The 26,828-nt window shown below is 49.9% G+C and overlaps 11 protein-coding genes across 11 annotated transcripts; 5 read left to right on the top strand and 6 right to left on the bottom strand.

The window, feature by feature from the left end:
* Positions 1-679: 679 nt before the first annotated feature.
* On the top strand, positions 680-3,134 carry HETIRDRAFT_443851 (uncharacterized protein; the record flags this gene model as incomplete). Its single annotated transcript, XM_009544829.1, has 8 exons — positions 680-725; positions 784-901; positions 959-977; positions 1,040-1,521; positions 1,573-1,772; positions 1,830-1,913; positions 1,975-2,246; positions 2,311-3,134. 8 exons carry the CDS (start codon positions 680-682, stop codon positions 3,088-3,090), a joined length of 2,001 nt encoding a protein of 666 aa, XP_009543124.1. The 3' UTR covers positions 3,091-3,134.
* Positions 3,135-3,620: 486 nt separating this feature from the next.
* Positions 3,621-4,120, top strand: HETIRDRAFT_309897 (uncharacterized protein; the record flags this gene model as incomplete). Its single annotated transcript, XM_009544828.1, has 2 exons — positions 3,621-3,854; positions 3,926-4,120. 2 exons carry the CDS (start codon positions 3,621-3,623, stop codon positions 4,118-4,120), a joined length of 429 nt encoding a protein of 142 aa, XP_009543123.1.
* A 3,169-nt stretch (positions 4,121-7,289) lies between these two features.
* Positions 7,290-8,581, top strand: HETIRDRAFT_114783 (uncharacterized protein; the record flags this gene model as incomplete). The annotated part of the gene is made up of 4 exons (XM_009544827.1): positions 7,290-7,350; positions 7,810-7,869; positions 7,954-8,049; positions 8,403-8,581. 4 exons carry the CDS (start codon positions 7,290-7,292, stop codon positions 8,579-8,581), a joined length of 396 nt encoding a protein of 131 aa, XP_009543122.1.
* Positions 8,582-9,122: 541 nt separating this feature from the next.
* On the bottom strand, positions 9,123-10,983 carry HETIRDRAFT_471777 (uncharacterized protein). Its single transcript, XM_009544826.1, has 6 exons — positions 10,929-10,983; positions 10,826-10,877; positions 10,656-10,773; positions 10,135-10,608; positions 9,680-10,079; positions 9,123-9,621 (listed from the first exon to the last, which is right to left on the bottom strand). The coding sequence occupies exons 1-6, from the start codon at positions 10,950-10,952 to the stop codon at positions 9,472-9,474; spliced, it is 1,218 nt and encodes a 405-aa protein (XP_009543121.1). The 5' UTR covers positions 10,953-10,983; the 3' UTR covers positions 9,123-9,471.
* A 191-nt stretch (positions 10,984-11,174) lies between these two features.
* On the top strand, positions 11,175-12,932 carry HETIRDRAFT_380709 (uncharacterized protein). The gene is made up of 4 exons (XM_009544825.1): positions 11,175-11,459; positions 11,512-11,853; positions 11,903-12,112; positions 12,161-12,932. The coding sequence occupies exons 1-4, from the start codon at positions 11,253-11,255 to the stop codon at positions 12,830-12,832; spliced, it is 1,431 nt and encodes a 476-aa protein (XP_009543120.1). The 5' UTR covers positions 11,175-11,252; the 3' UTR covers positions 12,833-12,932.
* A 96-nt stretch (positions 12,933-13,028) lies between these two features.
* Positions 13,029-14,000, bottom strand: HETIRDRAFT_415302 (uncharacterized protein; the record flags this gene model as incomplete). Its single annotated transcript, XM_009544824.1, has 3 exons — positions 13,029-13,582; positions 13,634-13,861; positions 13,937-14,000. The coding sequence occupies 3 exons, from the start codon at positions 13,998-14,000 to the stop codon at positions 13,029-13,031; spliced, it is 846 nt and encodes a 281-aa protein (XP_009543119.1).
* A 563-nt stretch (positions 14,001-14,563) lies between these two features.
* On the bottom strand, positions 14,564-15,967 carry HETIRDRAFT_415301 (uncharacterized protein; the record flags this gene model as incomplete). The annotated part of the gene is made up of 5 exons (XM_009544823.1): positions 14,564-14,735; positions 14,798-14,969; positions 15,043-15,151; positions 15,205-15,570; positions 15,629-15,967. The coding sequence occupies 5 exons, from the start codon at positions 15,965-15,967 to the stop codon at positions 14,564-14,566; spliced, it is 1,158 nt and encodes a 385-aa protein (XP_009543118.1).
* Positions 15,968-16,062: 95 nt separating this feature from the next.
* On the top strand, positions 16,063-18,003 carry HETIRDRAFT_438720 (uncharacterized protein). The gene is made up of 10 exons (XM_009544822.1): positions 16,063-16,306; positions 16,355-16,437; positions 16,514-16,655; positions 16,724-16,877; positions 16,928-17,152; positions 17,207-17,354; positions 17,406-17,562; positions 17,627-17,717; positions 17,791-17,859; positions 17,921-18,003. The coding sequence occupies exons 1-10, from the start codon at positions 16,107-16,109 to the stop codon at positions 17,936-17,938; spliced, it is 1,287 nt and encodes a 428-aa protein (XP_009543117.1). The 5' UTR covers positions 16,063-16,106; the 3' UTR covers positions 17,939-18,003.
* A 525-nt stretch (positions 18,004-18,528) lies between these two features.
* On the bottom strand, positions 18,529-19,511 carry HETIRDRAFT_449214 (uncharacterized protein; the record flags this gene model as incomplete). Its single annotated transcript, XM_009544821.1, has 3 exons — positions 18,529-18,555; positions 18,621-18,668; positions 18,801-19,511. 3 exons carry the CDS (start codon positions 19,509-19,511, stop codon positions 18,529-18,531), a joined length of 786 nt encoding a protein of 261 aa, XP_009543116.1.
* A 2,443-nt stretch (positions 19,512-21,954) lies between these two features.
* HETIRDRAFT_449213 (uncharacterized protein) lies at positions 21,955-24,103 on the bottom strand (the record flags this gene model as incomplete). Its single annotated transcript, XM_009544820.1, has 3 exons — positions 21,955-22,515; positions 23,422-23,430; positions 23,483-24,103. 3 exons carry the CDS (start codon positions 24,101-24,103, stop codon positions 21,955-21,957), a joined length of 1,191 nt encoding a protein of 396 aa, XP_009543115.1.
* Positions 24,104-24,867: 764 nt separating this feature from the next.
* HETIRDRAFT_240647 (uncharacterized protein) lies at positions 24,868-26,301 on the bottom strand (the record flags this gene model as incomplete). The annotated part of the gene is made up of 10 exons (XM_009544819.1): positions 24,868-25,036; positions 25,102-25,210; positions 25,256-25,263; positions 25,322-25,353; positions 25,403-25,419; positions 25,483-25,582; positions 25,638-25,752; positions 25,808-25,891; positions 25,973-26,140; positions 26,237-26,301. Coding segments are annotated over 10 exons (867 nt in total), but the record flags the coding sequence as incomplete, so codon positions are not given.
* Positions 26,302-26,828: the final 527 nt, after the last annotated feature.

Below are 26,828 nucleotides of genomic sequence, written 5' to 3'. Positions count from 1 at the left end.
CATGTTGACCTTGAAGTTATTTTGTTCCTCTACAGTCCAAAAGAATGACTCTTAGGCAAATCCTGAGATTGGTCTTACCGGCGTCGAGTATACAAACAATGCATGAGAACAACTCACAATATCTTTCTTGCAGCGTCAATCGACAAAAGCAACTCGAAAGCTTTGTCAACTTCTACATCTTCACGTAATGGCAGGTGAGTGTTCATCGTCAAGCTCATGTTTATGCGACCAGGTGGACTCACCATTGACAATTCCTTTCTTTCATACATCTAGACCCTACATCATCGTCTCCTAAAGGAGATATATCTCACCCCTCTCGTTACTTACTTCCTAGCAGGCACAAGAGTCATAGAGCATCTATATGTGCCTGACATCCTGACGTCGTCTGTGAGAAAAAACATGATTTCCTTTGGACTGTCTGTTCTTCTGTCTGTCATCTTGCTTAGCCATGAACGCCGCTTTCTTATGTTCTTACCACCATAGGAACCCTTCCCGGCTTTTCAAGCTCCAGGCTCAAATTCTGCATGCGTAGTCCACGGCTTCGCTGAATTCCGCATTCTGCTTTAAAGCGTTCAATCTCAACTCGCGTCTCCGTCTGATTCACGATATCCTTCCCCATTCTCCCTCCGTGCACCAGACCAGAATTAATCTAATTATATTACCTCTGCGATCAACAATCATGGAGGCAGACAAACACATCCACGATGTCCTCATTGTCGGTGCTGGTAGGTCAAATAATCCCAATATGCGACAGCTGCGGGTGGCCTTATGGGTTCTATACAGGACCGTCTGGGCTCATGACGTCCGTGGTACTCTGCAGGATGGGAATCAGCCCCTTTGTCGTCGATTCCGGCGGTCGTGCTGACCCAGAGTGGGGCAGAGCAGACGTTCTCCACAGCAGGTAAACATCCTGCGCTTAATCTTCATTCGATATCTAGCCCTAAATTTTTGTCCTAAGAACTTTGGAAGTTATGGAAGTATGCGACGATATCATCTAATGATTTATGGCATATAGCTGATCCTTTCGCATGTCTTCTAGAGTCTCGGTGAACCGTTCGAACAGATCATGAAGATGTCCCGCCCTCTCAACAACCACACGTTCTGGGTGTCGGATAACGGGGCCGTGAAACGCACCATCAACGCCCCATTCTACTTCAAATCCATCGATTTTAATGTACCACAGCCGCAGGCCCTGCGTCAGGGGCTCTTGCAGGAAGTACTCCTGCGTGACGCGGAGAAGCATGACCCTGCGTTCCACGTTCATTGGGGGCGTAAGTTCGTGGACATGCGTTATCAGGCTGATGGGAAAGTGTTGGAGGTTACCCTGCAGGACGTGGAGACTGGGAAGATAAATGTTGTCTTGGCGAGATATGTTATCGGTGCAGATGGAGCAAAGTCCGCCGTTCGAGCTTGGGCTGGTAAGTTCGGCGTCCAGATGGAGGAGCACCCTACGCCGGATGTATACTGGGTTCAGGACGTGGTTGGCATCAGGTCAAATTTCCCCGATCTCGAACGTTTTTCGTACGTCAGTTATCTTGATCATTGAACTTATGCTAAATCTACGATCATCAGGGTCATAGGTAGTAATGATGGTATTGCAGTCAACATCCCACGTGAACCTATCAAAAACCAGAGGGCGACCCGATTTGCCCTGCAGTTGCGCAATGCCACTCGAGAAAGATCCAACCACAAATTTGCTACAACCCTCAATAGAATTCTTGCGCCATTCACGGTTGAGTGGGACGAAGTTGTCTGGACCACTAACTATCGAGGTGCGCATTGCTTCTTCTCACAAACGACTCAACTCATCTGATCCTGGTGCATATCAGTTACCCAACGTCTGATCAATGAGTTTGTTGTGGACGACAGGGTTTTCTTCCTTGGCGATGCTTGTCATACTCATAGTCCTCGCGGTAAGCTCCTGTTATTTTCGATTCCCAGTGTGAACCTCGATTACTGACTCGTGTTGCGCAGGTGGATTAGGGGCGAACACCTCCATCTTAGAAGGGCATAATCTTGGGTGGAAAATCGCGCTGGTTCTTAAGGGCATCGCACAGCCGAATATCCTCTCGACGTATGCTACTGAGCGATATGCTGTGGCGTATGACCTCATAGATATGGACCGTCAGCTTGTCAAGGCCACGGCTGAACTTAGTGACCCGCGATTGTCTCTGGACGATGATTTCGCAGACTCAGCTGCCGCTCGAAACAAGCGAATGCAAGACCTCCAAATTCTCAATAGCAATGTATGCCTATCTATTCTCCCACACCTGCCCTAGCTAGCATCGACTCATTTGCACTTGGCTTTAGTATCAATCGGGTACCTCGATCATATATTCTCCTAATTTGCTCGTCGCCAAATCGCCCAAGCAAGTTGAAACGTTCAACCCTGATGCTCCGGGAACGCCTATTGGAGGGCGCACCCGCCCCGCATTGATGAGACGCTTCTCTGACGCTTCACTCGTTCCGGTCCATACCCGCTTCGATGGGCGCTTTACGATCTACCTTCTCGTTGGTGACCTCGAGCGCCAAGGGGTGGTTGATGCCTTACTTATCCTCGACGACTATATCACCTCTTCTGGATCCATATTCACCCGCTATGCACATGATACGCGCATGGAGGAAATTTCTGTAAATTTACGCATGCCTTCGACGGACTCGACCACAATGGCCGCTGCAGACGCCCCTGACACTCGACAATTCTATACGTACGAAAACGACGACATGCCTCAGATTGATGGCGGCTACGGCACACGTTCCCACCCAGTTTTTCGATCGATGATCATAACCACAACGAGTGATACTCGGGCCTTCCAGCTGGATTCATTGATGAAAAGGGCATCGCCGCTCGACATCTCGACGTCTCGCCTCTTACATCCCTCGCGATTTTTCTCTGATGATTGCCCTGCGCTGTCACCGTTTGCGGAGGGCGTCTTGCAGCATCCCGTGCATGCGAAGTGGGGCGTTGATCAAAGAGTTGGAGCCACCGTGATCGTCCGTCCTGACGGCCACGTCGGTGCCTATATCGAAGGATACGGAATTGGCGCTTGGAAGGATGTGGAGAAGTATTTCGCACAATGTCTTATTTAGCCATGCCTTGCAGACCAAGGTATCAGAAATGTTAAGCCCTAGGCAAAAACACAAAGATGCGCGTAGAATCTTAGAGATGATCAAGACCGAATGCATGGTCGTAGTCGGTCGACTTTGGGCCACAAAAAACCTGTCGCGACATTTGTTGGAATTTCTAGACGATGACGGCGGGAGTTGCTCATGATAGCTGACATACTCAACCAACTTCTCCAGTCATATAGAGTTGATTCTTTGACAGAACCTGATATCCGACATGGAAGGCGAACTTTCATCCACCTGTTGAAGCGCATTGCCGATCGAGGACGGACGAACGAATGCGATGGCGGCGTCCGTTTTGGGAAACTACTGTTAGGAGTCGACGGCGTCCATATTTAGGTTTAGGAGTTCAGCTCCATTTGCCTCCTCACAGCTCCTCACCTCCTCCCTCGTCCTTCTGACATCCCAACAGTTGCCTTTCCTCAACACTCGAGTAACATACTCGCGAGATGCCTAACGATATTCAAATCAGTTGAACTCCAACTAGTTCATCCATGGGCATATCGCTCGTCCAGGCAGAGCTTCTTGCACTCTTCCTGGAGACATTCGTCTATGGTATGTCCTTTCGACTGGTCGCCTCAACGTCGCCTCTCACTGTTGTGAAAGGCATATTCTTTACTTTATCTTTGATTACCTTTACCATCCTCTCATCTGCTCGCCTTGGCCGTACCCACTCCCGCACAATCATCTTGCCCACCGCCTTCTTCATGCTCGCTCTCGCGACCGCCGTCAGTGCTTGCTCAATCTATCGTATATTATGCCTTGCAAACGACTGACTTTATTCCTTCGCATCATGCAGCACCTCATCATTGACTACATACGTGCTGCGCATGCCTTCATCGTCCTTGGTGCACCCTCAGGTGCAGCAAGCGAGTTCTTCAGCGACATTTCTGAAGGAACATTCTTGGCGAAATCACTTTTATATCTTTTTCAAACTTTAGCAGGCGACAGCATCATCGTACGTTCTCTCATACGATTTCCACGTGCTCCATAACTGTTCTGTGACCGTGGACGTCGCCGTCGTTTCATCATCTAACGATAAGCCAGTAACCCCTGTTAATGATTGCTCCTGTAGATCTGGCGCTGCTATATAGTGACAAACAGCCAACCGCTCCTCATCGTATTTCCGCTGATAGCTCTAATTGGGGACATCGGTATGTACTCGTTGTCTACTGCTCGGATCTATTTCATGCTAACAGATGAAAAGTCTCTGGATTCGTCATCATTGCGCGCATAGCACAAGCTCCGAGCGATGCACTCATATTCACGATACTGCGTAAAAGTTACACGGCGTACACAAGCATGACCGTTGCAATTACGGTATATTGCACAGGTGAGTCACGCGTATAATGATCTGCAAATATGCAGCCGACGTTGTTCTATCCAGCCGCAATTTGCTGGCGCATATATCAACCGAGTAGGGACTCGCGCAAGCTTCGCCCTGTGTTGGTGGCGATCATTGAAAGCGGCGCTCTTTACACTGTGACCGTGCTCACTTCACTCGTACTTTTCTTGACCACGTCATATGCTCAATTCGCAATCCTTGATCTGCTTATGCCCCTTGTCGTGAGTCGTTTCGTGTTCCTCCTATCAGCATTCGGCTCACTCGGCAAGTGGTGATAGGGCGTAGTCTATTGTTTGATTATTCTTCAGATACGCTACCAGACATATCATTTAGATAACGCTACGAATACATCCGAATTACGGTGCAATCATCATAATGGAGCCGGACGGCGGCGTATGTACTCGTCGATCCGGTTCTGGCATCAGACGGATAGGAGAGACGGGAACGGTGACGAGTGGAATGTGACTGAAGACGAAGAATCGCGAAGAAGCGTTGAGGCGGACGTCAATTTGGGAGGGAGGAAGAGACGGGAAGAAGATGAAGAAGCAACAGGGACGAGCGAAAGTAGACCCGAGAACTTAATAATGGAGGAACGGCGACAAGGAGCAGGGTCAGCGTAAGAACGGTATTGGACCTGCAGCTATGAGCTTTTGTCGCATTCATTCAGCATGAATTAAGATTTTCATGTTCTTGATGCACGTACACTTCACTTTTCGCCCAAAGCAATTAATGACCTACACAGTTGGGGCATATGAGTCTCAACGAATTCAGATAAATCACGACAAGGTATTCAGGTGGACTTCGCGCGATGTCGATGGTGGATGCGACACCTAAAGAAACGGCATAGGGCTACAGTCTCGCAGTATATTTATGATTACGAAGGAACAAACCCAGAGCAGGAACAGAGCACATATCACACCTCGTGGCTCAAGCACTCGATAGCAACCTGATGGTCTTCTGGAATTGGTTACACAGGGCCAAGACGTCCAGTAAGTACATGAGACGAGATGTACGACACGACAATGAAAAAAGGCCTCGAAAACAAGACCGACTAATCCCTGCGCGACACGCGACGGCGTCATTCACGGGTAGATGAAAAGATCGGAGCCATTTCCAAGATGACACGGTAGAATATCATGAGGAAGGGCTGTTGTACTTGGTAAGGTAAATAGGACAAATAGTCTCTGTTGTCGCATCTGTGAATAGATGGACATCGTCATGCACGTTGAAGTTGAGCAAAGGGCCAGATTTCCCTCGTGCATTGTTAATAATAAGGTCGCAGAGCGTCTGATCCTAGAAAATAAACTTGGCGCCACAGGTTTCGGGTGTGGCAAGTTCGAATTCACCCGTGGGATGATCAAGTCCTCCTGGATTGCCGTGACCCAGATTGATCCAGAATGGTCTAACGAGTACGCGTCTTGTTTCACATCAAATTGTCCACGCTGACAGAGCACAATTCGGGGAACCGCTCACCCTCGTCGTCAAGAGTAGAGGATAGAGTAGCCTTTGAGAATCGCCGCGTTTCTTCGCCTTCTTCTGTGTTTCGCTAAGCAAACTCTCCACACCCTATCAGCCATCCGCACCAAACAACACGACGTCGATACAGCTTACTTGAGCTCATCAGTCCTGGCAACTTCACGAGCCCTTGCCTCCTCATGCTACTGCTTACTCTGCTGAAAGTTTAGCCGTATACGACCAATTCTGAAAATCTTTGAAGGTTCTTTCATGGAGTCATTCTGCCTAAGGAAGTGTTGGAGGGCTGAGCTTTTTCAGTCCCGTAAAGGGACTGCTGCGTACATGGCTCGTAATCCTCACGGGATTGGTCTCGCTGTTTCGCGAGACCATCTTGGCGATGGGGTTCAGCTTTGCTCGTAGACATGCGAAAAGTGGAAGGGAAGTAAGAACGGGAAGTGATGCGGTGACAAAGCGACTAGAGCTCCGAATGAAGTCTGTTCGAGAGAATTACTCCCGTGAGCTGTGTCGGAAGTGATCTCCCCAGCAGAGTGACAGATAATCGATGATGAATCGACGAGGTGGGTCTCTCCTATGTACGTGGTGCAAGGGGTGATGTTCTAAACCGACCTTATTCCAAAAGACCGCATATATCCTATTAGCAGCAAGTTGATGTGTGTCCGCTAAGGACTCGCACGATAGAACAAGCCATTAGGACAACTCAGAGAAAGATGCAGCACTTACAAGAATAGAATGAGATACTTGAACAGGGTGTGAAAGGTTTTGCAGCGATGCGTCGTGCGATACCGAGAGGTAAGAAGGCAAGCAGGAGAAATAAGGAGTATCAAGGCAGAAGGAGAAAGGAGAGTGGAGCTTGGAGCTTGGAAGGCCAACGGCTCTGCCTGCGGTTTCCCTGGGAAAGATCTTGACAAGTCGTTTAGGAATTAATAAGCATTTTTCTAAGGGTTTATCAATGGCATTTGTGAGTAAAAGACGTCTGAATCTTTCCACTCTGGCTTAGTTAAGTTGCTGATTGATGCTCAAAGAAAAAAGTATGATCTGGAATGGGGAAGTGGAGGAAGGGTCGGTGATACCCCAAATTTTGCCCTATCTTGTGCATTCATCGGGGTCTTAGCCAACCTAGACTTATAGATGTCATCGGTAAACCCCTTAGAAATATATTTATCTATTTCTAAATGACTCATCATGATCTTTCCCGGGAAACCGCAGGCCCTGCAGCTCCCTGCAGGCAGTGCAAAAATGGACATGTTGAGAGTCCATGACAGTATCATTGATAATGTCGTAGGCGCCGCGGTGACCAACCGTTGGTCCCAGGAATATTCGGACAGTGAACTCTAGTTCTCCCATGAACATATCGCTCGACAAGGCAGAGCTTCTTGCACTCTTTCTGGAGACATTCGTCTACGGTATGTCCTTCCGACTGGTCGCATCAACGTCGCCTCTCACGGCCATCAAAGGCATATTCTTTACTTTATTCTTAATCACCTGTAGCATTCTCTCATCTGTCCGCCATGGCAACACCTACTCCCGCACAATCATCTTGCCCACCGCCTGCTTCATGCTCGCTCTCGCGACCGCCGTCAGTGCTTGCTCAATCTATCGTATATTATCCTCGGTGCACCCTCAGGGGCAGCAAGCGAGTTCTTCGGTAATACTTCTGAGGGCTCATTCTTGGCAAAATCGCTACTGTATCTTTTCCAAACATTGGCAGGTGACAGTATCATAGTACGTGCTCTCGTATGATTTCTGCGTACTCCACGAGGCATCCTGTGATCGTGGATTCAATCATCGTTCCATCGTCTACTGATAAGCCAGTGGAACTTTTTTTAATGACTTTACCCTTGAGATCTGGCGCTGCTATATAGTGACAAACAGCCAACCGCTCCTCATTGTCTTTCCGCTGATTGCCTTGACTGGTGACATCGGTACGCACCCATCATGTACCCATCGGATGAATTCCATGGCCGACTGACGAAAAGGCTTTAGTTTTATTATCATCGCGCGCATAGCACAAGCTCCTGAAGATGCGTTTATCCTCTCAATAGTGCCTAAGACTTATGCGGCATATACGATCACGACCGTCGCGATTACAGTATATTGTACAGGTGAGTTGCGCGCATGACCCCTCGTGAACACGCAGCCGATGTCTCCCAATCAGCCGCAATTTCTTGGCGAATATATGCACCAAGTAAGGAGTTGCACGGGCTACGTCCTATGCTAGCAGCGATCGTCGAAAGTGGTGCTCTTTACACTATGACCGTGCTCACCTCACTCGCTCTTCTCTTGACCACGTCCTACGCTCAAATCGCAGTCCTCGATATGCTGATGCCCCTTGTCGCGGGTCGTTTAGTGTTCCTTGCTTTCCACATTCCGCTCATCCGGAGGGCATAGGGCGTGGTCTATTGTTCGATCGTTATTCAGATACGTTACCAGACATATCATTTGGATAACGCTACAGATACGAACGGAGACAGGCGGCGGCGTATGCATTCATCTATCTGGTTCCAGCATCAGACAGACAGAGGGGACGGGAGCGGGATCGAGTGGGATGTGACTGAAGACGAAGAATGGGGAAGAAGCATACACAATAATGGAGAAGCGGCAATGAGGAGCAGGGTCGGTGTCAGGCCAGCATAAGACCTGCAGCTATAATATCCTAAACCTCCCCTTTAAGTTTGATGTTTATCCTTGCAGCACCCACGTCCTACACTATTCGAAACATCATGAACTTTATTGAGCCATAACCAATGTTCTTGGTGGATATCGACGAGATCCAGCTGAACTTTGATGTCGATGGATGCGACACCTGACGCGGACGAATCGGTAGAGGATATACGCATAGTTTTACGAGATATATTCCATTACTAAGGAACAAACAAGGAGCAGCAATAGTACACGTCCACACGTCGTAGTTTACTATAAAGTATTCATGGACTCCCTTCCAATTCATCATATTGTTTTACTGAATGAGATGGATGACGCACGAGGGTTGTTAGTTTTGACCCCAATAGCATTGTCAGAGGGACCTGTGGAAAACTTGATTTCTCGTGAGTATCTCGATATTCTTGAAAGCCCAAGTTCGCGCACATGAGCCATTCTATCATGAAGAAAGTCGAGAGGCCAATAAGCATGAAGAGTAACCATCGTTCAAGTCGTGCAACCTGTTTTCAGTTTTCACGCATGATTACGAACCTGTATTCGACATTTTTGCTCGCGAGATGTAATACGACAAAGAGGAGAAGACCGACCGTACGAAATACAGAAGGGCCTGAAGATGGAACAATGGAAAAAAGAAGCACCAACCACTACCTTCGCCTGACACAAGCTCAGCGGCCAGCTTGTCGTGGCACGCAAGTATAACGGTGATGAGTAGAGCGAAAGGTTCTGCGATGAGAGCACAGATGGAAGGACGGACTGATGAGCCTCGCGTTGTCCTACACCAACACCGAACCTCTGCCTCGTCGTCAACCCGAAATGTCGAGCTGACATTAGCGTCGAGACAGTTATCCAAGGAAATTCGCCGAGGGCTAGAGAAAATCTTCGGCCCTAGCCCGCTTCTTCCCTCTCGACTCCTCCTGCGCATATGATCCTTGCGCGGCATCAGTCTTCGATTCAGAAGTAGATGAAAGCTGGCCCTTAGCGAAATAGTATTTGGGATGAATGGCGCGGACCTCGTCCTATGCACAAGTGAGATTGGATTAGATTGAGTATTTTGCGACCGAGAGCAGAACCTACCGGAGAGAAATTGGGCTCCGGGTATTTGAGGAAAGTCTTCTTCTTCAGATCAGGATTTGTTTGAGCCAACGAAGGATTGGGCAGCGTTAGTTTTGGCGGAACAATGGGTGGCGAGGACCTATGAGCGCCGGACGGAGCAGGAGAAATACCAGAGCCCGGTACTGGAGCGACAAATGGGGGATTGGGAGTGACAGAGGCCGATGGAGGCATCGGTGTGGCACCCGAAATAGGCGGGGTTGCCATGTTCGGAGGTTGGAATGGCGGAGAAGCGCCAGGTGCAAATGGCGGGAACCCTGGGGGCGGAAGACGCATGCCTGGCGGGGGAGGGAATCCACCTGGCGGCATCATGCCCATAGGATGTGCACCCGGGAATCCTGCTGGAGGGAGAAAAGGTGGCGCGCTGATCAAGAGATGAAAATTGGATAATGGGCATGAGAGAAGCAAGGATAACTTACCCAGGAGGCATACCAGGCACAGGAGGGAAAGGAGGGAACGGCATCTGTCCTGGAGGGACACCCGGAGGCATTGGCATTCCAGGGAAGAAGGGTGGCGCACCTGGAGGCATTGACGGGGGCATGGGAGGGAGGGATATGGGCGACGGGGCAGGAGGAGCAGCATACGCCTGTGGAGGAGCACCGTATACCGCGCCCTGATTTTCCGAAGCGGATGCTACCGACGGAGCCTCATTCGCCCCCATAAGCGCCTTATGGGCTTCAAGCTGTGCTTTGAGCTCGTCTTCAGAGAGCGGACGGTTTTCAGTCTTGGGTCGCTTTGCTTGAGGTTGACTGATAGATCCAGCACTCAAACCCAACTCGATTTCCTTACGACGCTTGTAATCCGCCACGTCAGGAGCAGGGATGCCCTCCATCCCAAAAATCTCAACCTCATATCCATCTCGGCCCGGAAGCGCGTTTTCTATGCGGGGTAGACTAAAGCAGAATTAGACGCAGAAACCAGCGACAAGGCACGTACGCACTTCTCAGGCTCAAGTTTATGAACTTGCTGGATATGGACGGCGAGACCTCCGGCCGTGTTCAAGCGACGAGGACACATATTGCACTTGAAATGTTTTGCCTTTTGATGCTGCATGAGAACTAGAAGTCGCGTATAAGTATGAATACGAGATGAAAGCACGCAGACTGTCACCTTTCTCATCTTCAAATTCTCGTTCACAGTACCAACACCAAGGACGCAGAATCTATGCGATCATGTAGTTGTATAATACTGTGAGAATCGTGTGGCCACTGACCTGCTTGTTCTTCTTTTTGGCCATGATGTTGTAGTTTGGTGACAGAGACGTTCGGGAGAAGTCGTTGTTGGGGCAAAGTTTGAACGGCGCAGCATTGTGCAGTCTAGTATTCAATCGGAGCTTCAATTCTTTGATCGAAGGAGGCGCGTATCCGGGGTCCAATGTGTGGGCGAAGCCTTCGGACACCCGAATAGAGCGCGGTTGCAGTCTTGTGGCAACTCCGTGGCACCACCCCAACCAAGTACAAACGTCTTCATTCATGGTGCGTTTTCTGACGTGACTATCCCCTGAACTGCCTGCATCGAGGCCACCTCGTCTACGGAGATGATCGGTAAAAGCTTTTCAGAACTTGTTTTCATCAGACTTGCGATCGCTTGCATTCGCCTTGTGACTCCCTTGAGCATCGCTTACCTTGCGGCCGACTGCTATGTTGGCAGGATCCTCGTATCCCCCGTCCTCGCACTATATGCCCTCGCAGAGGCCCTGTTCTACTCCGCTGTCTTTTTCCCCAGGCGCATACGGATGCAAAAGGTGCGTAGTCCAGAAGTGCCTCTTCCACATCTATCCCTCATATCTTTCGCAGGCAGCTGCACACCCTCCGCGCATGTCGCGTACGGAGAGGAAAGAATTATTTGATAAATGTGCCCAAATGATGACAGCACAGTCGACAGAAGGCTGGTTCTCTCAATCATCTCTTTCTCGAATACAGCAAGGGAATGTTATCGAATGGCTCCTCTGGGCCTTGTTCTCGACTGATGCTGGTCATAACCTCGGAGAATGGGAGGAGGAGCTGAACTCGTATATATCCGTCTTCACGACCATTATTGGATATCCTCTCGATACCGGGAGCAATGGTGAGCTAAAGACCATGAGACTTACGCTGGACCCTGTGGTTATGATCCACCGGCCACTCATATGGTATACGGTACGTGTTCTTGACTCGGAATGGAAGTCTGTGCTCACCACGGCATCAGATTGTTGCTTTGGTCGATACAATCACGTCTGTTTCTTTATACAGCCGCGGGTTCAATCACTTCAATACCCAGACATGGTTGCACGTATTCCCACCTCGACCTTTCCTCTCACTGATTTCGAACACATCGACAAAACCTGATATACCATATTGGTATCGACCCCATCGCTCGTCCAGTAAGCTGCCTATCCTCTTCATACACGGCATTGGAGTAAGTCACATTTTTTCACGCCGCTCACAGATCTGACTTGCTTTGTAGATCGGGGTTTGGCCATATCTGTCTTTCTTTTCGGATGTCATAAAACAAGACCCCGACGTTGGGATTCTTGTGCTTGAAATCCTTCCCATCAGCATGCGAATAACGTCGCCTCCGCTAGATCGGGAAGCGATGTGTTCTGCCATTCAGCAGATTCTCGATACCCACTCACTACCCCGCGTTGTTGTCGTTTCGCACTCATACGGCACAGTCATCACTGCGCATCTTTTTAGATTTCAAGAACTTTCCTCACGCATTGCTGCGACCCTGTTCGTCGACCCGATACCCTTTCTCCTTCACCATCCGTCAGTCGCGTACAATTTCGTCTACCGCGCCCCTCGAGATGCAAACGAATGGCAGCTTTGGTTCTTCGCAAGTCGCGATCCCGACATTGCGCGCGCGCTATCAAGGCACTTTTTCTGGTTTGAGAGCGTTCTGTGGAAGGAGGAATTGGAAGGGAAGCGGGTTGTCGTGTCGTTAGCGGAAAAGGACCAAATTGTAGATGCTGGAGCAGTGAGAAAGTATCTGACTGGGGAAGACGCAATCCATACAAGGTGGAAGAAGGATGGCCTGGAGGTGCTGTTCCACCATGATTTAGATCATGCGTCCGTTTTCGACGCCAAGGATAGGTGGACGACCCTAGTGGAAGTCTTACACGGGCTCGTGAGGGAGTAGCAGACTGTATTGAATTTGGTTTGCGATTGTCTGACGACTTGTTCCAGCTTTAGTATATGTTTACAGGAACCACTATCTAATACCAGTCAATCCGTGGTTTATATTGTGATCCACTCTGGAAGCCGTCAAACTTAGAAAACAATCATTTGAAGAGTAATGAATTAGGTGAAGCAGAACACCGATTACTGAGATAAGTTCAATAGGCTAAGCTTACACCCTTCCCCGCCCATGTCGCCCATTCCTCTCCAAGCACTCTTTCTGCGATAAAATGCGCCACGTCCTGTCTGCTCACATTGTATCCCCCAGTGACCGCTAGATCGTCGTCCGACCTGACCCTGTACCCTCCCTTTAGCCCCTCAGCTCTGCATTCCCCGTCCGTTAATAGTGCAGGCCGCACAATGACAACGTTGTTCGCGAGCACACCCTTCGGTGGTAATCCTGCTATCTGCTCCCAATCAGGTGGAAGTATAGTTTCCTTCGGCCCCTTAGTGCCCATACAGTGCGCGAGCACGCGCTCTGCACCACGCTTGTCTTTGTGGGGCGGGCCAAGGAGGAGGGTGTACATGGAGCGGAGCGCGAAGGGCATGGAAGCGTGTGCAGCGGGCGTCAGGCCGACAGATGTGACAGCTACAATGCGCGGATATGAATGCTCCGGGGGAATCGTGGACAGCGCGTTCAAGGCCGAGCGGGAACACAGATCTGGTGGATTTATGACGAACCCACGTAGGGGATGAAAGGAAGGCACCCCTCCTGTCCAACGCTCCAGTTAGCCCCGTAGTTGGTGAGATAATAGGAGAACACGATTCTTGCCGACTGTGAAGAGCAGGACATCGACCCCTCCTTCTGACGATGACCCATCAGCTCCTTCCCGCTTGCCCGCCACTGCCCATCCATGCTGCACCTGATCCTTGTTCAGCGCATCCCCCTTCACTAACCTGACCTTTCCTTTTGCCAAATACTCCTGTATCACTTCATCTGCATCGAACACTTCTGTCCGACGCAGCAGGAAAGTCACTGTTGCGCCCTTCTCTGAAGCACATAGATCATGGCGTGCCAATTTAGTGGTCACCAATCATACTGTGATAATCGTAAAAGATGACATACTGAGTAGACGCACACTGGCGTGATACCCAATGTTGCACGAGCCCCCGATCGTAAATACATTCATGATGGAGACGAAAAAATTGATGAGCGACAAGAAACGTATGCAAGGCTCGAGTCCAGGAGAGTCTGTTTATATACAAGCCCCTCTTACTCAGATGGGCCGGATGGACGAGTCCCAGCGGTCAATCAGACGCGCAAAGACGACGAATGCCCACGGCGGCCACCTCTGACAGGCCTGACACGTTGACAGCTGCAGGCAGTCTGCAGGCAAACTTGATATGGGATCAAGGGGCGCAGCAGACTAATTGGAAGGCGGTGCAATCTTGACAGTGATTCTCCAGCCCTAACCAAAACTCATGCAATATCAGATGGTCGTATTGGTTCTCGTGTAGCGCTTTAGTCTGCAGCGCCCCACTTGTGCATAGCATTTCGTATGGGCGTTGCACATCCAACATCAGAAAGTCACACGTAGAGTTGTAGACATCTGACCCTGCAAACATGTTGGTCGAGGCGCCTACAGATATGAACTTTACTAGAAACTCTCGTAGGTCAGTAGTAGGATCAATCATCGTCTGACACAAAATACCAATAGAAATATGCTACATTGACAGTGTCATGATGATGAAGCTAATACAACACTTTGCTCAGCCGCTGGACGTTGTTGAGCAAAATATCCCCTTTGCGAACGACAGTGTCGCACTGCGCGCTCTTGATCGCAGGCCGGTTTGTTTCAACAACACCGTGCACTTTGTCGATCGTCGCATGCAATCGCCCAGAAGCAATGAACCGTGAAAGCTCGCTACGACACGAGACAGCGCGTAAGGAAGCATTTAGAGGAAGGAAATTAGGTGATAGACATACTTGTCCACGAAGTCGACACTGACACCGAACGCGGCACTGAGGCTCTCGAGGGTGAGGGAGCGATAGGATTCAAGGAGTTGGGTATATGCCAAAATGCGCATTTCTCGGACATAGAAACGTGTATGTGGTGCGAGGAGGCGGGATGGAATGAGATGGGTTTTCTCAAGAGTGGCTGCAAGATCATCAGAAGTTGAGAGGTTGTTCGCATGTAGACATGCAGCGCGAGCCTTGAATATTCAACGCACCGAGAGCGACAAAGAACTTATCGTAATGGCAGTCGTACAGATTTTTTGTTAAGTCCGCTAATGTTGGTAACTCGGGGAGAACCTGGTTAACCTCTGGCGCTGCAATGATCTGCCGGGAGATTATGGAAGACTGGACTGGATAACAACGACCTCTGAACGCACTTTCTTCTTGAGATCAACCCGATTGAGGGTGAGGGCACCCGCAATAACAGTCAACGCGACAAAGTCGTTGTAGGAAAGCAGCTCGGTCGCGGTGAATGTGGAAAGTGCGTCTATGAAAAGGTCACTCGCGGGCTTGAATTGGCGAATGGATAGAAGATGAAGGCCGCGGTAGACTTTGAGACGATTGAGACGGTCCCAGTCTCCACCTTGTTCTATCAGTTCTTCTGCTTTCGAGAGATAGGTGGTAATGAGCTGGTTGTCGCCAAAGAAGAACCCAATGCGTATGAGGGTCAGCGTAATGTCGATTCGTGACCCGACTCCCGGTGTCTTCTCGAAAGCGAGTAGTTGCGCCTTAACTGCTTTATCCTAGAGAATGACATATATTACGCTAAGTACTGTTCTACTGGGATCAGGAGCAACTCACCTTTTCCCCGATTCTCGTCAAGTAGCTTGCCCTTGCTCGCAGCGCATCCCCAATCTCGCTCTCACCTTCGATCTCTTCGGCTTCCTTCAATCTCTTGTCTAGCCGTTCAAGCTCCTCTAGATTTTCCTTCTCCATCTTGTCGAGGAGAGACTGGTCTAAGGGCAATGCGTTTGCGGCCGCGACGAGACGGTAGTAGGGTGCCATTTGGTCGGCCTGTATGCCTTCCAAGAGGGTACGTCGAGATTGTTCGTGAAGATTGGAAAGAGGAGGCTGTAGTAGAACATAGTGTTCTTGTGGGAGGGTCAGGTTTGGGATGGGGAGGACTATTTCTTCAGCCATGGTGGTCGACGATGCGAACGGTCTTGACGCGACGCGTCAGTGTGTGTTTGGACCCTAACCCGATCAGCTCTCCGACGCGTCACCTTCGCTGTTCACGTCCACCCACACCCAATCCCTCTTATCTCTTTCTTTCCTTGCCATGTCTACCACCCAACAGCTTTTGGAAGAAGCGCAGTCGGCTGCATCGACAGACACGAAGCGCGCAGAGGCAATATACAAGGGTATTCTTAGTGCAGCTGCCACCACCGCCTCTAACCATGTCTCGGAGGAACGAGATCAGTCTTTACGAGACCAGGAGACTGCGTTGGTAAAGCTTGGAGAGCTTTACCGCGACAACCAGTACGTCTCTAGGCCTTCATCGCTTCTTTTCTCTTAAAGCTTTCCTAGAAATGCAGCAGGCTTAGCCGAAGTCATCACGCTATCCCGCTCGTTCATGTCATCGACTGCCAAGGCGAAAACCGCCAAACTGAGTGCGTGTAGTTCGTGTCACATAACCATCTGGATGCTCAATTATTTCGCGCCTGGCCAATTGCGGGATAATATCAGTCCGCACCCTGCTCGATTTCTTCAATCACATCCCCAACAGCCAACAGACGCAAATAGCTGTGCTAAATGAGAATATTGAGTGGGCGAAGAACGAGAAGCGTGTCTTCTTGAAGCAGAGTCTTCAGACGCGCCTTGCCAGCCTGTAAGGATGCTGCGTATCCGCATTATAGACACTACTGACTCAAACCCCTGTGATCTATACGTCAAAAGTCAACTCGATATACAGCAGTACAAGGCTGCACTCGCGCTCATTGACAATCTCCTGACGGAATTGAAGCGGCTGGACGACAAGATGATCTTGACAGAAGTTCACCTATTGGAATCACGTGTATATCGCGGCATCGGAAACTTTCCCAAAGCTAAAGTAAGCTATTTCTCGTGCGTCTGCTCTGATGTTCAAACGTGATCGTGTAGGCTGCACTCACGTCGGCTCGCACCGCCGCCAATTCTATCTACTGCCCACCTCACCTCCAAGCTGCTCTCGACCTTCATTCCGGCATTCTCCACGCTGAGGATCACGACTATACCACCGCGTACTCATATTTCTTCGAAACATTCGAGAGCTTGAGCGCCCAGGATGACCCTTCGGCACTTGGCGCACTGAAGTATATGCTCCTTTGCAAAGTAATGCTGAACTTGGTCAGTTCTTCACCATGGCTTTTCGGCGGGCCCAACTTGACATACAGTAATCAGCCTGAGGATGTCACCTCTCTCCTTTCTGTCAAATTTGCCCTCAAATACGCCCAGCTCCGTGATGTTGAGAGTATGCGAGCGGTTGCACGCGCACATCAGAATCGCAACCTTGCGGACTTCGAGAAGGCGCTGCGTGACTATCGGGAAGGTAGGCGTCAAAAAGACATCGTTAAGTGACTTGATTAACCGCCCATGATAGAACTTTCTTCTGATCCGACTATCCGTTCGCATCTGGCGGCTCTTTATGATACCCTTTTGGAGCAAAACCTGTTGCGAATCGTAGAGCCCTATTCCGTTGTTGAGGTTGAATATGTCGCGCAGCAGGTCGGCCAAGGTCGACAGGCAGTTGAGGCAAAGTACGTACTCATCTATTTCCCGCTACACTACTGGTGTTTTATGTCGGGCTGCCCGGGCAACTAGGCTATCACAGATGATCTTGGACAAAGTTTTCCATGGTGTGCTCGATCAGGGCCGTGGGTGCTTGCTTGTGTTTGATGAACCAGAAGCGGATGTGAGTTGTTCGATCCTGACATGTGCCGTTTGGTCTCTACCTTACTGTACTGAAAAATATGTCTTTGGCACAGAATACCTATGGTGCCGCGATCGATACGCTAGAGCAGGTCAGCAAGGTCGTCGATTCGTTGTATGCCAAGGTTTGTTCGTCTTCACCCTCTCTTCGTCCCCAAACTGATACATGCTTGCCGTCTCATCCAGACGGTAAAAATAGCATAGTGCTGTGACTTGAAATCAATATCTTTCCAGTTTGTATATTAGATGTATACAACAGGATGCTGTGCAAGCGAAGGTGTCGTTCTTTGTTTAAGTTAAAGACAGCTCCGGCTATCCTGTTATGCCATTGAGATCATTTGTGCGTCATGTCCGTCTATTCCTGCAGCCGGCCGGGGCGTATATACATCAGTTCCTGTACATTGTGATTCATGGGCAGCGGGAATAGCTTGGATCTTTGCATCAACACGTGTGGAAACGCCCTTCCTTCTTGGGGCTGTGTCCCTTGGTGGTGATTTGCGTGATCGTCTTCCTTTCTATAGTTGCGAAGCTGGGCCTTATGTCCTGCGAGTGCCGCTGGAGTGCACGAGTACTTGGTGAGTCTCGGCCTTCTCCGATCTTCATCGGGCCATCTTTTGTTTGATCGCAGGGACTGACTCGACTAAACGACAGAACGCAGTTCGATCAAGGGCCGCGTAGCTGTCGCGCACATCAGTCTAAGTTGTAACAGGCTTCACAAAATAACATTCAACTACTCTATGCAAGGCTTAGAACTAGAAAGCAAAAGTTACACTACAGTGCGAAACGCGACTGGATCAAGAAGGCGTAAGGGAGCCCTGCTGCTAGGTATCGCACAAGGACGCTGTCAAGACATCGGGACTCAGTATAGGGATAAAAATGAAGGTACGGCATGATCGTAGTGAGCGGTTATAGGGGCTGTGGGGGGCACGCCAGCCTACAGCTCTAGAGGTGTAAGTAGTTTGTATATGTTAGCTGCCCATAACAATACTGACGGCTCAGTTTACTTCTGGATGATGGAAAGTAAGACTCAGCTGTCAAGGTGAAACAATGCGCAGCATGCACTCACAGATTCGGTGGGGCTCTTCCATTTCTCGTACTCGCCCTTGAGCTCGGCCCACCCATCACCAATCGGTGCCTTCAAGGTTTTGAGATGCCCGCGCTTATCCGCGTGCTCGTCCTTCTTTAGACCACAAAACTTGTCCTTCAGTGCATCGAAGACTAGGCCGGCATACCAAAAACATTGGTATTCTATGTCGTACTTCGGGTGCTTTGTGGTCGCAAATTGTAGGATGGAGGAAAGATCACGGTCGGTGGGGCGGTTCTCCCCAGAAAATTCGAGGGTAGAGAGAAGTATGTGCTCCTTGTGCTTCTCATTGATGTGGGAAATGGGATCTTTGAACTTGGGAGATGCAATCGAAACTAGGTCTGAAGCAGGGATGGGCGCGACCAAAGAGGTGCTACTGAAGCCGAGCACGGTCAAGATATCAGGTTGCGCGGTGCGCTCGACGAAAAGGACTATCTGGCGATCACGCCGAGATTCCTTGGAGGCGGAGGGATTGGCGATGGGTTGATTGATGGCGGGGTGGTCAAGGTGCACTGCAAGGAATTCGTGATTGAACCCGTTCGTGCACTTATAGTGCTCGACCTTCTTGATACGGGCGGGGGAGACTCCTTGAGACCGTCTGGATATCATGTCGATCCAGAATTCACTGTCGAGACCCTGCACACCCTTCTTCAGGAGGATGAACTCGGGATAGGGAGAAAGGGAGCGAGACATCGAGGGGGAAATCAGCGGGCGAGTGGTCTGTGGATTGTGCCATCGCAAACTATTCTCATTCGATTTAAATCAAAGACTACAGGAGGAGCAGTGTCCTGCAAATGCATGGAGCTGTCAGACTTACGTGGCTTGCTAATGGATGAAATAACTCCACATGGGGTCCGGCCATTATCAAGTGTCAAGAAGATATTGAAACTGATTCAACTCGCTTGTGTTCAAGTCACTTGAGGAAATCCTGCGCAGCGAATTGAATTGAGATACATTGTGCATTGCAAAAATCAAGATGATGAATAGCCTCTGCTAGATAGGAAGCGATAGCATTGCCAAATTTGAGCTGAAGCGCAGTACGATACCATACATCTATGGTATAGCTGTCGTACCTGAGAGTGGAGACGAACAATTAGAACATGTGTGTAATCCATGATAATATGGAAATGTGCGGAATCCTGTTCGTATTGACGTAGGTGTTCCTGCGTCGATGAATATGGAGAGAAGCAGGCGCTAGCGAGCGTTGTCTTGGTATTATGCGATACCAATTGATATGTCGCCCATCTGAATAGGATAAAGCGGGTGAACGGCGCTGCGATCTGAAGATCGAATGGAAACGATCGCGGAATATTCGCGCGGATGAGGTTTGGATATCCTCGTAGGAGAGAGCTGCACTGTTGTCACATCAGTTCCTCGCGTATTGCTCTTCCAGGTAGATGCGGAAAAAAAAATTAAATAAGTCATGTGGCGTTAGAATGTAAATATCATGTAAATCCAGATCAGACAAATGACTTCTCCTGAGTGGCCCCGTAAGGCATTAGCGCCTCTTCATGGTTGGTTATTCAATTATGGTGAACAATCTGCCACCTGGGACTTATAAGACAAGGAGATCACATCAGCCCGAGAAACCTGTGAAGTTGAACACGTTCTCCGAGCATTCATCCTGATTTGAGCTGTCAGTACAACCCTGATTTTCCGAAGCATGATTTGAATGTTTGTCGTACTGTCTGACACTACATATACTAGTCCAAGTGAGGTGTCGTCGCCATTGATTGATCTTCGGAACTCACCGATACTCGCATCTTGAACCTCGATTGAAGCAGTGTTGATCGTTTCATGAGTAAAACATAGTGACGACGTGTCAAGAGAAGAGGTCAGCATTTTGACAAAATGAGGCAGCCAAAAATGCCTTCGAGATAGGACAAAGTCAATCGGCTCGACGTCACGAAAAGGCCCATGGCATGATGCACAGGATCGCAAGAGCACGCAAGCCGGTGCAACGATACTATATCATCCGAAGAATGAATTCCAGGGGACTGGACCCACGTTCTTTCGCCAGGGCACAAACACATTGCATTCTGGCAAAGAAGTACGTTGTGCCTAGCAAGCGTGAACGTCTGGGGGTAGTAGGCTGTAGTAAGAATGATGTCCGGACTCCGGATGGGTATACGTTCCTGAGAGCGGTGGATCAGACATAATATTATGGAATTAAGACGAGACCGCTTCACAAATTTTGGATTCCATACCGAGACGGTATCGTCCCCAGCTTATCTCAGGTCAGATTAACTAGCTTGCATCACGACTCTCCGCTGCCATCCCACTGACAGTGATGGGCTAAGGTTTAGTAACGGAGTTTTAATTGATCAGAGCAATCGACGGTCATTCAAAATATTCCCGCTCAGCCTCTCCGATTCGGGTCGGCTCCGACGGTCAAAGGCCGCGTTGCAGTAGCCACTGAGGACAGATACACATATCAGAAGACGCGGGGGGATCGCAAGCGTTGTAGGCTTTCGGGAGACTACCATTGAGGCGGCCCAAAATTATCTGGTACGATATCAATAGCCTCATCGCAGACGGCATCTTACTATATGCTCAAGACTACTGTGGACATACTATGCCAATAGTCCATATTTCCCCCGATCCAGCACTATACAGTACATATACAGACTCCTTACCTTGATCATAGATGAATTGAACAGGAATTTACAGCCAGCGACTCGGTGTTACAGCCCCCTAGCACTTATCTCCACCAGGCATTTCGTATAGCGTGGTGGTTATGCCCTTCACAACCGTCTCCGATTCTCGTCCGACTCGTCCGATTCCTCATGCCTCACAGGTCGTTGCAGTATGAATGTCAGCATTTACGAAAAAATCTAAGAGCCAACCGTACAGTCTCGAAGACATATCAACACTAATGATCGCAGTCCACACGACAATTGTAACATCCTTCACTATGGTACGTGCAAAAAAGAGTATGTTATCTTTGACACATACGTCATAGGAGCGACCGTACATATCTCTGCTGGGATCTGGAGCTCTCGACATCCCTTTGCCTCTGGGAAGCTCTTGAGTGGAGATTTAACGCCTCAATGGGCCAGATTACTCACCAGTTTCCTCTTCATTATTGCCTTTTTCACTCGCTCTAAACTCGACACCTCCAGGTGAAGTACTAGAACTACCGCCGGCGATCCGGACGCGGGTTACCGTCACTGATATTGGACCCGGGGATGCGATCGCCGCACGCATCAAATGCCCTTGCTGCAAAAGATCCATAGGCCAGATATTCCTTTTCGTCTGTCTCAAGAACTGAAAGCTGATCTTCAAGGATGGTGGCCAAATCGCTGTCTAGTGGATTGATTTCGAAGGAGATTGTGCGAATGGGCTCGTCGTTCTCCTGGATGAACAAGGCGTGGACACAATTTCTCGCTTGATTGAGTTGTGAAGATCTCGTGATCGTAACGGGTGATGAGGAAGAGATCATCTTCATAGGAGATGTTACTTTCGAAGAGAACAGACGAGCAAGAAACGCCTTCTGTGGAATCGAATGTTCGATGAGGAAAACGGTCTGACCGTCATGAAGAGGATGCGTGAGATAGACCGCGAGGACTTCGCGTCGTGAATGGTCGAGTTGTTTGCGGTGCTCAATCTTGTGTACGACCGCATCCGAGAGGCCAGACGGTCGAGTCCGGACGAAATCAATCCACAGATCGAGACCGAGAGGTTTTCCTTGATCTCGCTGAAAAAGAATTTTCTCGGGATACTCCATCGAGAGGGAGAGGAAGATGGATACCCAGTAAGTAATGCTCTCCGTTATATATAGAGGGTGTCACCTACTTACTGCATCGGAAACTACCCCTGTCTCAGTGATCTTATTGATATGGTGACGAGCTTGTCAAAAGTCATTTTAGTAGAAATTGAGGCGTCTGACTCACCTCTTTGCCTGAGTTTGAAGCCGGCGATTCTCCAAGCGCCTATCTGTGCGCGCAGAAGCGTGCAGCTGGGGTCAGGCGTCATAAGTATAAACAGAACACCATCTCATTCGCTGAACGCCCCAGCGGGGTGAGTAAACATCAGCATGTTGCGATGTTTCGATCAATCAGTGGAAGTCGATAGACTGGAAGAAATAACGTCACATTTCCACAGAGCGCCCACAGCTTTCCTACAGAACCCAAAGCGGACACCAGTTTGATTGTTATGAAGCAATCTCGATGGATAGAAATTGCCACAGAAAGACTCCGCTCATGACAATGGAAACAAGATCTGTGAACTCTAGGAAAAACACAGACAGTATCACTGGTATGAGAAGTACGCAGAACTAGTTGGTAGACATTTAGCAGGTCGCAGAGCTATGTCACAATTGTATGAGCTATGAAATGCAGATGAGGATCATAGACGAGACCATGAAGATGCTGCGTGCCAACAGCCAGCATCAGCGTGTCCAAGAAGAATAAGACGAAGCCCTATAACGAGGGCAAGGAGTAATGATATGCTACAATGAGCTACAGGCGCGGCTGTAGAAATAGGATGGATACTTTAGTTACATTACATCGGTCTCCACTCACAAATGTTTACCTTTTCGTCCCAACACGCCACAACATAGTCATGAGCAGAATATACAGGAAAAGCTAAAGGGCGATCTTACCTGTGATTTCTGCAATCGCGAATTAACCCATTTTTTCTTTGGTAAAATCATCCCAACCAACTCGGAAATTCTCGACGGCAGCAGCAAACAGGCCTGACACAACTTCCGAACTGCCCTTGACTAATGACTGACTTCCCTCGCCTTGCTCCCGTCCCATGAATAGCGCTTTCAAAAGGTCGAACACGCTTCGAGCGTAAGAATCGAGAAGGGGCGGGGTGTCGTGCACGGTCTGGAGGAGTATAGCTAGCTGCATATCAGACGGCGAAGCCCCACTGGGGAAATAAAGTGTGCGTAGAAGCCGGCGGTCCTTCCGGCGCTGGGTAATCGAAGAGAGGGGTTTTTTCGCTTCGGGAGTGGGGATCGAGATGGTGAATTCGGGGAGAGACGCCCAGAGGGAAGAAGACGATGCGTGAAGGAGGGAAAGGAATGGCTCGGGGGAGCCGGCTGCGGGCTTTCTGCGCTCGATCACAAAGATCGTGGGGCGGATAGGATGAGTAACATAAATGGCAAGAAAATCTTGCTGAGGATTTTTGAGACTCTGATGGTGCTCGACTTTGGTGATTGCAGCGTCTGCAAGGTCCAATGGTCGGGTGAGGACAAGACTGATCCATATGTCGGTGTCCAGGCCTCGGGCACCTTTTCTGAAAGGGATGGCCTCTGGGTACGTTTGGGTGCTTTGCATTGTGGGAAGAGATGGAGCGTAGAGGACAAACAGCAAACGTCGTTATAGGGTGTGAGGCCATGAGGACGCTTATCGGACGCTCATAGAACGAAGTTCGAGATTATAATGGCAAAGAAGTGTATGCTTACAGACCCTGCGCTCCAAGATATCATTAGAGGAAGGTGAACTCATGAATTCACCGACTCGAAGGCTCAGACCAGGGACTTGCTCAACTGAGCAGACGAGAAATTTTCTCGATGCTTGCGACATCGACAGAGGCTTCGTGCGATTCGTGCCTATACCAATAGTTGTATAATGCAAGACCTGTAGACCGACATCCTTTTCAACATTTTAACACTGGAACAGACAAACTGCTCACATGACATATCGATATGGTATTGATCAAGCTGTGTGACTAGATTAGAACACGGGTATGGTCAGGAGGTTGTTGACCTCTCAAACATTGTAGACCCTTATGGGTGCTCACGAGAATATTACGAGGTGCCAAGGCAAATAGAGGAAATCCGATAGAAGCTACCTATCACCGACCTTTCGAGTTGACAATGAGGCCTGCCAATGCATTCTGGAAGGGCAGAGGACTCTACACCAGAATAATGAGAGGATGTTTCAAGCAATAAAGTGTCGACAAGCCAACAATCTCAACAGGAGTCATCTTCATGACCATCCCGCTCTCGACTTTTGCTTTTCTTCCCCTTGGCTCTACCTGCAAGTTTCTTTTCGGTGGCCTTCTTTCCATGGATCTGGACTATAGCCCTGATGTCGTTTTCGGCTTTCTGTAGGTCAAATTCAGTCGAAGACAGGCGATTCAGAGCGGCAATCTCGGCGCTCCAGACCGCGTCAAGGTCATGTGCGGGCGTCTCGAGAACTAAGGGAATCCCTTGCATACGTGAATCTGAAAGAACATGGGAGAATGCGCTGATAGTCAGGGCGCCACTTTCCGGTTCCGCAGAATTCGAGGTCAGGAAGGAAATTTGATTAGAAAATGTCCTAGTACTCACAGTCCAATATTCTCATGGCGATCTTTCTTCGAGCCGAGGGGCTCCTTGGAATCGTTGAGATGCATGGCCCGAAGATATTGGAGTCCGATCACGCTGTCAAATTGCTTCACTGGAACTTTGTGAGAAATCGATCGAGTTTGACGCTGTCACCCACTGGTCGAACTTTCATGACATGTCAATGCGATGAACAACGACGAGCATTGAAGAAAAAGAAGCTTACTCCCAGCTCTCCTGCGTCCTGATATCATATCCCTGTAGAACATGTCAAAGGATAATCACAGATGACACGAAATGCACTGACCGCTGCAAACATGTGGCCTACGATGGAGGAACATTCGACTGAAACTCACTTTGAAATTGAAAGAAATATCGACAACTCACAAGTGTCGAGACATACACCGACGCGAGACTTATCCTTCACTCTATCGATGATGCCTGCAATGTCCTCAAACTTTCCACCAACAATGTTTCCTGCGCCAGCCTGCGGTGCTCATCAGTTCATCTCGCCCCGACGTGGAAGCAACGCAATACTCGACCATGTTCTCTATGACCGTAACGACATTTTCTGTTTCCTTGTGAGCGTCATTGATGCACTCTGCAATGAACCCTATCGACTCGTCGACGGTCGCCGCTCCAACGGTGGATCCCGGGCTTGAAACAGACATATCGTGATCACAGCACATCCAAGAACGGAAAACGCACGCACTGAAAATTGTACAGCAGCAGGCCGAGCTGCTCACAACGCTTCAGCTCATCCAAGAAGCACAAGTATGACTTTTGGCGCTTCTCGCTGACGCCGTGATGTCGAACAGACCGTGAGCGCTGGAGAGTCCAGAGAAAGAAACAAGATCCCCCGAACGAGACCACTCACGCGTCCGGATTTCCCAGATTAATCAGGTAGCTTCCGTGTGGAAGGATATGCTCTGGAGCGTAGTCGAACTGGGCGAGCCGCGCGCGAAACGCCGATATCGACTGTTCGCTCAACGGAGGGCCGGTCCATCTACGCTGGGACTTGAGGAAGAGCGCAAACGCGTTGGCGCTGTGCTCCGAATGGAGACACGATGATGTTATTTGGACAGGGAGTCAGTGAAGGCACAAAGGAGACGAGCGGGCGCCAGCGGCGGCGGCGACATACCCGAGCTTTGCCGCGTTCAGTATCGCGTTCTCCACCCCGCCAGCAGCAGAGACGTGCGCGCCGACCTTCCACGGCGTCTGTACGCGTGCGGGATACTCGCTCGGCGTCTGTTCGCGCTCGCGTCCTGGCCCAGACCGCCCTCCGCCCCTCTTCTTCCGCGCAGCGGGCGACGGCTGCGACGGCTGCCCCCTCAACGCGTGCCTCGACGACGGCGTGGCGGTGATCGTATCTGAGGGGCGCGCGCGATCTGGATCTGAAGGCCCGGGCTCGCGCAAGACGTCGTCGCCACGCACCTTCGTCGTCCACGCTCGTTGCCTTCTCGACCCTGACGCGCTTCGCAGGACGGGCGGCGCCATCGTCGCGTCCCTCGCCGCTGGCTCGACGCGTCGACGACCTCGTAGCAGACACCATCCTCGCAGACTGCAGGTCGGTCGCGCGCGCTGCGGAAGTGGTTCGGAAACTTCGCGTGTGCTGGCTCGCCGTGGCCGAGGCGAAGTCGACGCGACAAGGCCGAGTACGAGGCAAACAGGCCGATATCACCAGTGCCGGCACCTGCCGGCCCATACCAGCTCGCGTAACCCAAGGCGGAGGA

This window comes from Heterobasidion irregulare (genome assembly GCF_000320585.1).
Source record: "Heterobasidion irregulare TC 32-1 unplaced genomic scaffold scaffold_02, whole genome shotgun sequence".
NCBI classification, from domain to species: domain Eukaryota; kingdom Fungi; phylum Basidiomycota; class Agaricomycetes; order Russulales; family Bondarzewiaceae; genus Heterobasidion; species Heterobasidion irregulare.
This window is presented reverse-complemented; position numbering and strand designations above follow the sequence as displayed.